Source organism: Eptesicus fuscus, chromosome 18 (assembly GCF_027574615.1).
Source record: "Eptesicus fuscus isolate TK198812 chromosome 18, DD_ASM_mEF_20220401, whole genome shotgun sequence".
NCBI lineage: Eukaryota > Metazoa > Chordata > Mammalia > Chiroptera > Vespertilionidae > Eptesicus > Eptesicus fuscus.
In genome coordinates, this window is record NC_072490.1 from 765,459 (window position 1) to 779,862 (window position 14,404).

General features: G+C 55.8%; 1 protein-coding gene across 16 annotated transcripts in view; it reads right to left on the reverse strand.

The window, feature by feature from the left end:
- The window catches only part of MAP4 (microtubule associated protein 4), a 111,670-nt gene that overhangs the window by 14,093 nt on the left and 83,173 nt on the right, over window positions 1-14,404 (reverse strand). For all 16 annotated transcript variants that reach the window (XM_054729575.1, XM_054729577.1, XM_054729576.1 and 13 more), the window contains 2 exons: window positions 1,816-1,922; window positions 579-794 (listed from right to left, as the gene is read on the reverse strand). In XM_054729575.1, coding sequence (XP_054585550.1) covers window positions 579-794; window positions 1,816-1,922 — 323 coding nt within the window. The remainder of the gene's footprint in view (window positions 1-578; window positions 795-1,815; window positions 1,923-14,404) is intronic.

A 14,404-nucleotide genomic window follows, 5' to 3' on the forward strand; every position in this document is an offset into this window, starting at 1 on the left:
GTCCAGGCCCTTCCCACACGAACTGAGCTGTGAGGCGGACAGACCCGCCCTCTCCTCCCGGAGGGACTGCTCCAAACGGACCATTCCGGGCAATAATGTGAGGTGGTCGGGGAACCGGGAAAGCCGCAGACGCAGCCCCGCGAGAGGGGCCTAGTGCCCAAAGCAACCGAGCACAAAGGGAGGCGTCAGTTCCCTTCCACAGGATGATGGGAGGGAAGGACAAAGAAGGGGACCGGGTGGGGATATGATGCGGGAATTACAGCAAAAATGAGAACCTGACAGTTTGTGGAGAGGAGAGGGAACCTGTGACAAGGGTGTGAGCAGTAAGAGGAAGGGGAGCGGGGCGCGAGGAGGAGAACCAGGCACGGGCAGAACTGCCTCAGCCAGGGCAGGGAAGGTATGAAGCACAGAGGCCTGGGGGGGGGGCTGCCTCGGGGCCCCCAGGCCGACTGCCCAGCCCCTTTCCTGGCCCTCCCCAGCCCCACCAGCTGACTGCACGTGGGCAGCGCGGGAGCCTGTCTCCAGGCCTGGCTCGCCGAGGGGAAGCCTGCCCTGCGCAGAGCTTAGGCGACACTTACCTTGGGCCTGGCGTCCTTGGCAGGTGAGGCGGAAAGCCTGGCGGTGGTGGCCGCGGGGCGTTTGGGCGGGGCAGCGGGCCCCGAGCCCGAGGCGGGGCTCATGGGCTTTTTAGTCGGCCCCCCCAAGGAGGTGGGCGCTGGTTGCTTAGGGAGAGGAGTGGGCTGTGTTTTGGCTTTCGGTGTTGAAGTCTTTGCAGGATGAGTTGTGGCCAAAGGCTTTAAGTTGATTTGTTGGTGTTGGTTGTTTTTTTAAATAGGCCAACATCAGACACACAGACAAGAACAAAAACAAAATGTAAAAAAAGTATAAATTGCACAATTCAAAGCAAAATTATAAGCAAGGAGGAGAGATGCAACTGAAAACGAGCATTCCTTTTTCCTGAGTTCAGTACCCAGCAGAGGCACCAGGACAGAGGAGAAACGGGACTGTTTCTCAATGACCTGCCACCAACTCCAGCAGCTTGCCACCGAAGATTTAAGTTCCGTGGCAGCTTTAACACTAACTTTTGGTGGCTGTGACAACTCTATGAAAAAGTGACCAGCAGGCGACTAGGTCACCGTTACCTGCACCCCGATGAGGCAATCTGCTTCCCGTTTAAGACCACACGAAAGTGTGCATTTTGAACTTAGTACCAATAAGTAAGCTGTGCCTCACCTTAAAAATTTGTGTTCCCTTTCATGAATGCAGATTTTAGAATCTATTTCTTTTCTTTTCTTTTTTTTGGTTAAGCCTCACCTGAGGATATTTTTCCATTGATTTTTAGAGAGAGTGAAAGGGAAGTGAGAGACACAGAGAGAAGTATCGATGTGAGAGAGACACATTAATTGGCTGCCTCCTGCATGCACCCTGACCAAGGCCGGGGTCAAGCCTGCAACCAAGGTATGTGCCTTTGATCGGAATCAAACCTGGGACCCCACAGTCTGTGGGCCGACTCTCTATCCACTGAGGCAAACCGGCTGGGGCTAGACTACTGAAAGAGAGTTCTGTGAGTCCTTTTGCTGCAGAACATTTCTACAGATACTCAGGTAATAGGGTCAAAGGCAGCGATATGAAGGTCTGAGTTAGGCCATATGGTAAAATGGGAATATTACCATAATATGAAGCACATCCAAATTTGAGAAAAGACTAGTAACAACTCAGAAAAAAGAAACCTCACTCACGACTCAAGCAAGACTAGCTGAAGGCCCATCACAAGAGCGACAGCAGTAAGAGGTGACCCACCATTCTGGCAACTACCTTGGCTTTCTTCTCGGGGCTTGGCGGGAGCTCCTTGTTTGGAGGGGCAGTGATGTCATTTCCGGTCACGCTCGCAGCAGCTTGTCCTTCTTCTGGCCTGGGTACTCCTAAGGGGAGGAAGCTACGCTAAGCAAATGGCTTTCACACCCATTTCAAAAATGCGAGTCTCAGCAGAGACACAACTAACTAGCACTTCGCTCTGAAGAGCGTCCACAGGGCTGTGCCGCTGAAATGGGGACAAGACTCCCACGCTCCCTCACTGCGCCCGAGGGGTTCAGATTCCAGAGATCCGGCCGGCCTGTCCCTGGGGGAGGCAACCTAAGTGGGATTTGCACAAGTGATCAAGGGAAGGGAACGGCCCTTCCCTCCTGGCTTCCCTCCCCTGGAGACAGACAGGCAAAGGGTTCTGTCGCCCAACCAGCTCCCAGAGCACACAGGAGCCTCCTCTCCGTGTATCTCCGGAACAAAGGCGCACCGATGGGCTCCGTGCCAGGAGATCACGCGTGTCCTCCTCTTCCTTCCTCTCCCTGTGAAGCGCACTGCGAGGACGTGAGCTCAGCGCGATCAATTCCGGCAGTGACCCCGATTCCCAGCACGGCAGGAGACCCAGGAAACCAGACCCGCCAGAAACAAAGCCTCCTGCCCAGGGCTCTGCCCGGCAGCACCGCAGCAGGGCCACTCCAGACTCCAACAGGCCCTCCCACCCCCTCCGCCCCCAGAGCACTAAATGCCACTGCACTCGGCCTGGCCTAGGGACTCCTTTCTAACTGCCACAGCATTCAGAAGCCACAAAAGTACCTTTGACTACAGAAAAATAAAAAACCCTCAGAGGCCAAAGTAACAAAGAGTCAAAAGACAAGTGATAAACAGGGAAAAAACACCATGTGAACTTCACATCAAAGACAAATAAATTATTATGTAAATTACTCATATAAATCAGCACCTCCTATAAAGACCCAGTAGAAAAATGGCCAAAGAGTATGAACAGTTTATAGAAATACAAATCACGTTTGAAAGAAAATATGTCCAGTCTTTAAGAAAAATGAAAATTAAAACTACCCAGATATGCTACTTTTAACCTAACATATTGCCAAAAGTTCTAAAATTGGAAAGTAACTGCTGGGGACAATGTGAGGACATACACTGCTGGCACGTGTGTGAGACGGAACACCTCACACGCAGGGCATTCTCGCAGTGTCTCTGAAATGACAAGTGCAGATGGACGCTAATCCAGAACCGAACTTCCAAAAGCGTGCGCCTCAGAGATGCAGCCATACACCTGCACCACAGCCAACGTCCCGGTCTCCTGCTTGACCATCCTCACCCAAGGATGTTTCCCCATTGGTTTTTATTTTTATTATTATTTTTTAAATATATTTTATTGATTTTTTACAGAGAGGAGGGGAGAGGGATAGAGAGCTAGAAACATCGATGAGAGAGAAACATCGACCAGCTGCCTCCTGCACACCCCCTACCAGGGATGTGCCCGCAGCCAATGTACATGCCCTTGACCGGAATCGAACCTGGGACCTTTCAGTCCGCAGGCCGACGCTCTATCCATTGAGCCAAACCCCTTTCGGCTCCCCATTGGTTTTTAGAGAAAAAGGAAGGGAGGAGAGACAGAGGGAGAGAGACACATCGATTGGTTACCTCTGACCAGGGCCAGGGGTTGAGCCAGCAACCGAGGTACATGCCCTAGATCAGAACTGAACCCGAGACCCTTCAGTCCACAGGCCAACGCCCCACCCACTGAGCCAAACTGGCCAGGGCCAACATCGTGGTCTTTTATCAGAGCACTGTTATTAAAAGCAAAGGCCTGAAATAATCCAGACACACATTAATAAGAAACTGATTATATCAATGTAAACTCAGAATCTGAAAAAGCACCAAAAATTCTTTTGTGATTGATAGAGAACAATCTCTAAGTGAAAAAAAGGAAAGGAAGAAAAAAGCCAGGCACAGAACAGTATGCATAACATAAAACCATTTGTCTAGAAAAGAATGGGAGAAAATACATTTCCATTACAAATACACCTGTATGTGATTTTTAAAATCTTTGGGCCCGGCCAGTGTCGACCTATGAACCAGGAGGTCATGGTTCGATTCCCAGTCAGGGCACACGCCTGGGTTGTGGGCTCCATCCCCAGTGTGGGGCCTGCAGGGAAGAGCGATCAATGATTCTCTCTCACTGATGTTTCTCTCCCTCTCCCTTCCGCTCTGAAATCGAGAAACATCGAAGAAAGGAAAACAACAGCGTCATGCCAGGTGGGCAGCAACGCCTTCGCGCAGCAGAGCTGATGCCTGACCCAGTGCGTCCCTTCTGCCCGCAGCCCTGACCGCCGAGCGCTCCGGGGCCGGATCTTCAGGCACCAACACGACCTCCTGCAAGCCTCACTGCCCGTGACATCACCGTGCAGCCCCTCAACCCGCACAGCGAACGCCCAGCGAAGAGCACATGAGCGACGCACAGCACGAGTGTGTCCCTCTCAGACGGTGCTTCTTGCCACGACCCGCAGCCTCTGCCAACTGTTAGCAACCACCACCTCCACGTCCCCCCAGAACTCAACTGCTCCACAGACCTGCTCCCTTCTGTTGGATCTTCCCATTACTACCTGCTGGGAAACCCAGGGTTCAAAACACCTCTCTCTCTCTCTCACTCACACACACACACACACACACACACACACACACGCACGCGCGCAAACGCGCACACACGCACACACACACACACACACACACACGCGCACGCACGCCTTACACATCACCCAGTGTTCCAGTCCAGCTGACCCCACCTCTGCTGCATTTCCCGTCACGACGCTGGTATTTCACCTGCTACTACTGAATTTAATGGTCGTAACAGGACTTTTTGCCTCCAATCCATCTTCTCTCTTCCAGCATCGTGTCTACTGAGAACAGGTGAGTCTTTATTTCTGTCACAGGCAATCCCAGTGTTCTGAACACTAGGTGACCCTGAAACAGCATGAGGGCATTTGACACTTGGGCTCCAAACCACTTCCCAGACTTCCTCCCCTCATTGGTTCTGCCACAATGCGGGTGGCTCTGGCCTCGTGCCCAGCCCGCACCTTTCTCCAGGAGCCTCCAGGTGAAGTGACAGGTCTGAATGGGAAGACTGGGCATCAGCCTGTGGTATCTGGCAAACAGCTATCGGGACCAAGCTGAGCCAATAAGATACATTTACTCGCTCTTTCTCTAAAAGAAAGAAAACTTCAATTAAGTAACCTTGAGTCCCTGAGATTTAAGGTAACGCAGAGCGGGACACGAGCCTCAACTAGGTCAACCAATGTCCTGTGCAGACCAGAGTCACAAAGAAAGCAGACAGGAAGAGACGGCGGAGAAAACACAGCTTCTGGGAGGGAGGAGTGGAGCTCTGAGGGAGAAGCACAGGTCCCGGGAGACACACGGCTGCAGGCTGGCTCCTCTTCCCATCGGGCTCTCTACACCTGCCGTGAGCGTTTTGTACACGGGAGTTCCTGAGTGTGTAGCCGTCCTCTGCGGTCCAATGGTTCCCAGGAGACCGCCCCCCAGACACTCGCCCTGGCTCTGCTGCCTGGGCCCTCTGCCTGGAGGCTCCTCAGCATCGCCAGCACCCTCGGGGTCCAAGGCCACCTTTTCCAAAAAGTGCCCACCATTTACCACCCTCTCACTAACACTCCCATGGAAACGGGGTCCGTAACCTAGACAGTGCGGGGTGCTGGCACGTGGCAGGCGTGCTGACTGCATTCGTCTGCACACAGCACCTGGCAGAATCAGCAAACATTTATCAGGTGAGTGGATCAGCGGAGTTTGCCAGTCATTTAAAATTTTTCCATCGGTATGAACTTCAGTTAGCGTGAACTCGGAGGAACTTGGTCTGAAATAAACAAAAATCTTCACGCATCACCACCGCGAAGGCCTCGGGCACTTGGGGATCAGCACAGAGACAGACCCAGGCCACGAGCGACGGCGTTTCAGCCACAAGCAGGACACCTGCGCTCCTCCGGCGTGGAGTCACAGAAACCACTGGGGACACAGGGCGCTCCTTTGTCCGTCTCCATTAAAAAGAAACCACCTGTCAGTCTTAAAGGTCCCCTCCAAGTACCCCTTCTCTAGAAAATAACACATCTACTTTTAAGAGAAAAAGAGTAAAATATTTCATTAAAAATGTCCTGAGATAAATATTAGAGAAAACGGTTCCTAGGAAAAGAGGCCATTTTTACAAACAAAACCCATTAAATCCCCGTCAGCCAACACGCTTACGAAGGATGCCCTTTGTGCGCAAGCTGGACTCAAGGGAAACGGCGTTCTTAGACCGCCAATGAGATGGGGGGGGGGGCAGGAAGACAGACACAGGGCAGCCATCAGGACCGCAGCACTCAGCGCTGATTAAGTGAAGTCTCCTCTCTCCTGTCCTTTTGTCCCCACAAACCCTCCCAACCCGCACACCGAAAGAGAAAACCAGAAGCACGGCAGGTCACCCGTGAGGAAGAGGAGAGGCGTACCGAGCAGCCAGCTCCAGCAGGCTCTTCCTCGGCTGGAAGCTCAGTGAGACGGGAGGCCGCTCACACCCAGACTGCGCTCCCCAGGAGGAGGCCAGCGCGGACAACCCGCGGCACAGGCAGGTTTCAGCAAGGAAGTCACGTCAGCTGTGACTGCCTGGCATGGACAGGGGGCTGAGGGGATGGGGGACGAGGTGGCGGGAGGCCCAGGAAGGGCTCATTTCTTATGTCCACCACCCTCTGACCCCACCCACCCTCCACCGAGCCCACCTCCTCAGCCCACACTCTCTGTGCTGCCACTGTGCACTCCTCGGACCTTCCCCCGGCAGGGAATTCGCTTCCCAGGCCTCAGACAGGCTGCCTGCCGCTCCTGCCGCCATCTGTCACTCGGCCTCCTTCCTCGCCGCCTGCTTGTTCCCATGGAGGCAAAATTTAGGAACATACCATCACCTGGGGTCTCCTCGCACAGGAACGATGGGGTGCTCTGGGCAGCGGGGACCTCGACTTCCTTCTCCCCTGCCAGAGCCCCCTGTCCTGGCCGCTGCTCACCTGCCTGGCAGACGTGGGGGCATGAATCGGTGCTGGCTCCACTAACATCTTCCCGCCCCTTGTCCTGGCTGCTCACTTCAGGAATCCGCTCCAGCTCACCCTGGAGACGCAGCCCCGCAGCGCCCAGCTCCTTCCTCCCCGCGCTGCTGCCGCAGCTGCTGTCCAAGGGGGTCGATGCTTCCCTCTTCTTGGCCGCTGCTTCCTCGCAGATGGAAGGAGGGGGCTCTTCGGTGGACAGGATGGGCAGCTCCCCGGGGTTCAATCTGCAGCCAGCTGTCTGCTCCTCGGCCACGGTCATGGAGCGCCTGACGGCAGGAGCCCCCCGTGTGCTGGGCATAGGAATGGGCTCTGGGCTGCTGGGGAGAGGCTGCAGGCCAGCAGGGAGCTCTTCTCGGGCGGGGAGCTCAGGGTATTTGTCTGCGAGGTGGACAGCGGGGGGCACTGCGAGGTGGGAGCACTCAGACAGGGCCCGGCGCACGGCCTTCTTCTGCTGGGCTCCGGCGAACAAAGCCCCCTCCTCGGGAGGACTCCGCCTCTCCAGCTCCTGGTCCTGGCCTCGGGCCTGAGCGCGGGCACTCGAGCATTCCTGGGGGACCTCCACCAGAGTGACGGGTGGCGTGGCAGTGGGGGGGTGCTCGGCAGTGGGGGCTGGGTGGGCCACGGCCATAGGTAATGCGGACCCACGTTCCCGCTGACCCGAGGTCTCACTCCCCCCCTCCCCCCCCTGGCAGCCAGGAGCGGTGCCATGCTCCTGTCCTGGAGCTGCTGCCCTGGAGCCCGGCCAGCCTGAAGCCACTGGGTGAGCGCTGGGGTTCCCAACACTGGTTTCCGGCTCCCTCCCAGGGAGGTGAGCAGCCCCGGGGAGATCCAGGTCTGGCTGGCGCTTGGTCTCCGGCCCGTCCTTCCCTGCCACCAGCTCCTGCACTGAGGAGGCTTTGTTTCTGTCCGGCCCCTCCCTGGGCTCCAGCTGGACGCGGGCTGCCTTCTGGTGACCCGAGCTCCCCTCCGAGGCACGGCAGGAGCCTGACACGACATACCTGCGGCCACGGGGGCCCGAGCTCGCTGGATGCTCCCTGCTCTGCACGCCGGTGCCCAGCTCTTTGTCTAGCTTCCCCTCAAAGAAGCAGAGCGGCGTCGGCTCCAGGAAGCTGGCGTTTTTCACAAGCCCGTCTTGCAGCTGCCCATCCATGCTGACGTGGAGCCCGATTTCATTCAGTTTGCCCTCTGTCCTCTGCCACTCAAACCCAGCGGGGCCCATTTCTTTGGGGGCGTCCATCGGCCCCCTGCAGGCTTGTCCCAACAGAGCTGCTGTCCCAGGCCCAGTGCAACGCGGCCTCTCCCGCAGCCTCCCGCTCCTGGAGCTCCGACACCGCCTGCGAGCAGGAGCGCACGGAGCTGGCAGTGACATCACAGCCAGTCCCAGCATTCACGACAAACCCATCGTCCCCCCCCCCCCGCTCCTCACGACGCACGTGGTGGGCGCTAAACCAGTTACGAGCTTTACAGAGAGGAGGAAAGAGGGAGTGGAAGGGAGAGAGCAAGGACGAACTGTGCCACTTCTGCATGTTCACATGCCCCGGTGAGACGAACACGTGATTTCTGCAGACAGCACTCGGTCAGCGCTGCACTCTAACGCCCGGGGCCATGGGTGCTGAGGGCAGGTCACTCCGCTCTCACTGCTATGGATCCGCGTGACCACACACTCCCTTAGCTGACCCGGCACCCACTCAGAAAACTGTTTTAAAAATAAGCCAGACTCAGCTGCCAACCCCAGCCATAACCCTTAAAGAACACTGATTCCACAAAATCGCTCAAAATTTCACTTAATCCCCCGAATGTCATATGAAAATTGGAGGCATTTCTTTCTCAGAGGAAGCGTGGGTTTGCTGTCATAGCAACCTACCAACCTCACTTGAACACAGATGGGAACGGAGTCCCCAGGCCCAGGGAGAGCGTCCACGGGGTCCGCGGGAAGGCGCCGCCATCTCAGGGCTTCGGGGACGGATCCAGTTACAAGACGCTCATGTGACAACAGACCCCTCACTTTTCACCCCGGCCCCTGCTCCCCTGGGTTCCTTGGACAAGCTGGTCTCCACCCTCAGCACCGCCTGCTCCTTCCAGCCCACGAGCATTCCGCTGCGAGGTGAACTCGGTGGGCAGTTCAGCCTCCTCCGACCTCCGAAAGGTAGGAGCCCTGGCCGTCGGTGGCTGGGGTTTGCCCGCCCCTCAGAGCCAGTGCCCTCTTGAACGCAGCGTGGTGCTTTGCTGCCCTGGCCTTTGAGCTTATAAATGGTACATGCAGGACGGAGGGATCCACAAAAGACAATTCTCAGTGGGCAGGGGTTCCACTAAAGGACAGAGCATCATCCACCTTGAACAAAGTGGTCTTGCCTTCGAGTCTCCATCTTGTACTGGAATAGGAGCTGCGAAAGATTCATCAAGAATACATTCGAGCTGAAACCGGTGTGGCTCAGTGGATAGAGCGTCGGCCTGCGGACTGAAGGGTCCCAGGTTCGATTCCGGTCAAGGGCATGTGCCTTGGTTGCGGGCACATCCCCAGTAGGGGGTGTGCAGGAGGCAGCTGATCGATGTTTCTCTCTCATCGATGTTTCTAACTCTCTATCCCTCTCTCTTCCTCTCTGTAAAAAATCAATAAAATAAAATAAAATTAAAATAAAATAAAAGAATACATTCGATGTCTTTTCCCAAGAAGAGGAAAAGTTGGCTTGGTTTTTTAAAAGCCATCTGAAATGAGCTGCAATGATTTCACTGAGTTTTTAATAGCGCTTCCAGAAAACAAGGCCAGGTTAAATCACTCCTCCCAGGTCTTCAGAGATCACCAAGGCCACTCAGAACGATTTCCCTCCCTGGAGCCTCTGTTCCGAGCACCTACCTTCTCTGCGGCTCAGGCCACTCGCCACTTTACCCAAGTCCCCGCAGTGCAGGGCCAACCCTGCAGGCCCTCACGGCGCCGGCACCCACACAGGGCAGTGCTGCGACGCGAGGAGAACACGAAACTCCATTGAACCTGAGCTCCTCCATGCCCTCCTGCCTCTTGACCTCAGCAGTTTAGTAGCGAGACCTGTCGGAGAACCCAGGTCCGTCACCTCGCTCTCCACAGCACCTTGGCTCAGGCACAGGAAGCGCGGTGCACCAGGAGGCGAAGGCGGGGCCAGCAGCTCGGATGCTCATTGGTGATGGGGGCGAGAGGAGCCCTGGGTACAGACAGCATCCGGGACAGAGGCGGTCAGAGTCCACTTGGGCCCTCTCCTCTTTGTAAACACCTACTTTAGCTGGATAACAGGATTATGTACAATGTGCGAGGAAAGGGACGCAGTCTGGTGAGGAGGGTGTCGCTGCAATGCAGTCCAGACATGCCAGAGGCAAAGCTTGGGAAAATCCCTTAGAGAAAGCAGGCGTGCGTCCACAAACTCACCGTCTCCACGGTCACTCCCCCAACACACACGCACACGCACTCTCTCTCTCACTCACTCAATTTACTGACACTTTCCATCTTTGGTTTGTGGGGGAAATAATTTGGCTTGGAGTCAGAAGACCACGTTTTAAGATCTCTGTGCCACGTAACAGTTCTGACTCAGAGCAGGTCATACAACGGCTCCTCGTCTCAGTCTCTTCCTCCATGAAGTGAGGGCACCTTTAAGGTGCCTTCCGGTCTCACATTGCTCACTGCCCCATCTCCGTCAAAGGCCCACATCCCAGGGACCACAGTGTGGTTTTCACTCGGGCTCCAGCGCCCAGCTCCCTGCCCTCCCCTGCGAGGTGCCACCTGCTGGCAGAGGCTGGCCCGGGGTGGAGCAGCCGGTCTGAAGAAAATGGTGATCCGAGTTGGCTGCCATATTCCGAGGGGGCGGGGAGGAGCGCAGGCGAAGAAAAAGCCTGACGGCCTACCCAAACCCTCCCACCGGGACCCAAAAGAGAATGCCGGCGCTGCGGGACTGCAATCCTGCCCCTGCAAACCTCCCCAGCCTGCGGTGCCCTCTCCACTGAGCCAATCCGCCTCGGGCTGGTTTTGTGTTAATTATGCAGAGAATGAGGAAGGCGGGGGGAGTGACTTACTCCTTAGCAATTTTCGGCCACTCTTCCATTCTCAAAAGAAGTCACGTGTGTGCTAAGTCACGTCTTTGCACCCCTGCCTGTGGGCTCCTGCAGGCTGCTTCCGAGTAAGCAGGTCCCCCTGCTTCCCTTAGCAAACGTCAAATCCCGGGGTGTGAACACAATGCAGCACACGGAGGATGCCGTACAGAACGGCACCCCGAAGCCTGTGGGATTTTATTCACCAATGTCACCCCAATAATCCAATCCAATTCGAAAAGAAAACGTGGACCCAGAGGCTGGTGCAGAGGGGAGGCCGAGGGACCGACGGTCTGACGCGGCTGCTCCTTCTGCCACACACCGAGGAGGCGGCCGCCCGGAGCGAGAGTGAGGGTCGGGCCGGGCTGCTTCTGGCCGCTCTCCTGCTCCTGCACCCAAGGCCTGTGTTTCACCTGCGCCCGCCTCTCCTCGCTCACCCTTCCACCTCGACCTCGATGACTTTCTAATGAACTTGGTCTTAAAAAGAAAAAGGACCAAGGGGTCTGTTCCTCTCCAAATGCGGCGAAAGCGACCTGGATGGCCAACACCGGGGCCCAGCACAGACGAACTGGCACCTGCTGGCTCTCCGGTGCTCCAGTCCAGCGCAGAGCTGCGGACGTCATCGCAGCCAGGGAGGCACGGGCACGCAGGGCACGCTGCCGCCAAACGCTCACGTCCCAGCCACCGCCATGCGTCAGGCTGTGGGTGAGGACTTCCGTCCGTCTAGCAAGGCTGAGCGTGCCCGGGTGAAGAGGAAGGTGCTTATGACCCAGAAGACTTGGATTCTAGACTCGCTGCCACTAGCACCCGCGCCCTGTGCTTCACTCCTCCTCACTCACAACTCACTTCAACGTCATCTCCTGGTGAAGCCTCCTAGACTCTGACAGAGAAACATTCTGAGATGTTCTGAATTAAATCACAGACGGAGCACTGAGCCAGTGAATGGCTGGGGACAACTAACACGACTGCCTGCCATCCTGACGCACGTTGGAGGTTAGAGGCCGCCTCCAGGCATTCAGGAGCCTTGCGCACTGCACACCGCACACGCGTGACTGTCAGGACTACGACCTGCACCCAATCAGAGCCAGTGCAGACGGAGCGCTCTCCAAGAACTGGGCCCGCTCCGCCTTTGCCACCCTTCATCTATGGCCCATGGACGTTCTTTCAGAGCACCCCCCCCCCCCCAACACAATGCATGGAAGGGCCTGTCAGCCCCAGGCCTGCGGGCACGCTGCCCGCCCTGCCCCTGCTCCACCCTGCCCCACCCGCTTCTGGTCCACCTCGACGGCTGCTGCTGGCTTAGGCTCGTGCCCCAGGGCCCGGTCCTCTCTGGCTAGCTTTTGGCTCAATAAATCCTTTCTTTCAGAAGAGCTTTCTGCCCTGGAAGTTCTGTTCGTTTAACAACCCCACCCCCAAAATGGCTCCTTCCTGCTTTGGCAACACTTCCCTTGCCCTGCCCTTCCTCGGGATTCTATGTGCCTTTCCTGGGAGCGCCTAAGGGCGGGAGTCACCTGTCCACGCTGCCATTCGCGGTCCAGCCCAGCGCTTGGCACACACTGCGCAGGCTCCCGTGGCCGACGGGTGAATTCCTTCTGCACTGATGCCGAACCACGTGACCTCATCTTCCCACCACTCCACTCGCCTAGGCAGGTGCTGATCTGAAATGTCCCTTGGGCTAAAGATGAGGAAAGTGCAGGAATTCCCTCCCAGGCATCTGGTCAAGGTGGTCTCCGGCTCTTTGTCAGACCCCAGAGGACAGACATGCCAAGCTCGTGGGAGCTGGCTCCGCCCCAGGGCCGACCTCGGCGGAGGCTCTGGCAGATGGGTCCAGGCTTTGGGTTTGCTGTGCTCCACAACTGGCTGCCCTGCATTCCTTATCCGTTACTAAGGCAACAAAGCTCCTTTCCAGATGGACCCTGTTCCCTGGTACTGTCTCAGGAGACAAGTTCTATAAATCATCATGACAATACAAGTCAGTAATTCTACTGGTCACAATGATCGTGACACTCGTAAAAGCTGAAGGCTGTAAAACTGCTATCTCTTTACTTACCCGCAAAAACACTTTAAAACCACATTCAACTAAATTTTAGAAACATTTCTTAGTACATGAGAATCATGATTCTCCCTGATTCACTTTCCAAAGTTGGAATGCAAACAGACAAGTGAAAAAAACTGGAGCAATTCACATCGGGACCCACAAAAACGGAGGCCACACCAGTGGCCCAGCCCACATCACCCATCTAAAGTAAGCGATTTGTGGAAACACCCTGTCACCCATCACAGTCCTCCGGTCGGCGTTAGCTCGGCTCACCGGGCCCAGAAAGCAGGCCTCTGGCCTCCTGAGGAAGGCAGTGTCTCGGCAGCAGCCCAGACCAGATGCTCAGGTGTTTGTCACTGGTTTTCCGAATCCTCCAAGGCCTTTCAGCCAGAGGGCGAAAGGGTAAAAGTGTGTGTGTGGGGGGGGTGCAAGGGAAGAATCTCCTTTAAAGCGGAACAGCTGTCATGCGCTGCTCTCCTTTCAAAGACTATCAGATGCTCTCGTTGCAGTAAGGTGAAGAGAAGTGTTGAAGGGCGAGAACAATGTGAGACAGTGCTGAGCATATAGTAAGTTTCTCTTTAGTTGTGTATACATAGAATTCTCAGGAAATCTCAGTACTATTCAGCCGGGAAGATGAGAAAAGCCACAGAGTGAGAGTAAGTGGGAAGGAAGCAATAAGGCACAGGAACTTCACAAACGGCACTTCTCCAGCTGTAAGTGCAGCAAGCCCTAAACAACCCATGGTTTTTCATATGCTGCACAGCTTGTTTGTGTCCAAGGCCCTGAAACTGTCAGGATTTGGGATTTATGAAGTTTCACACCAAGACATTTCCCACCAGAAACTGACATTCCCCGCTGACGGAGACCGCTGATGGCTCCAGCAAAGGAAGAAAAAGGAGGAAGCGAGAGAAGAACGGAGACGGCGCCGCTCCCAGCACAACGTGCACGGGCCCCAGCTCTCAGCTCTCCTGGGCCCAGGGCGGCTTCTGGGGAGCAGCAGCACGCACGGGGTCCATCACCGTCACCACACAGCCCACAGGGAGCCTTCTCACGGCTGTGCTCCGATGGGATCGGGCCCCTGGGGAGGGAGACTTCCATCTTACTGTGTCCCCCCCTTGGTATCATGTGACTGTCTGCCTGTTCCAAACGAGTACAGAGTGTTCAACTATTAAAGTGCATAGATGACGTCCACATTAGGGAACAGGTATTCTAGAATTCAGAGAAGAAACAACACATTTTGTCCAAAACCCATCACCCTCTCTGCAGCCCCTCGGCGAGGCCAGTCCTCACACAGTCTCGGAGCCTGGCCTGGCCGAGGCAGGCCCACAGCTCTACAGCATCTGCTTCCTTCCAAACCAGACAAACCCTCTTTCTACATTTCTTAGAAGATACTGAACAAAAAGAGATGGCCAGG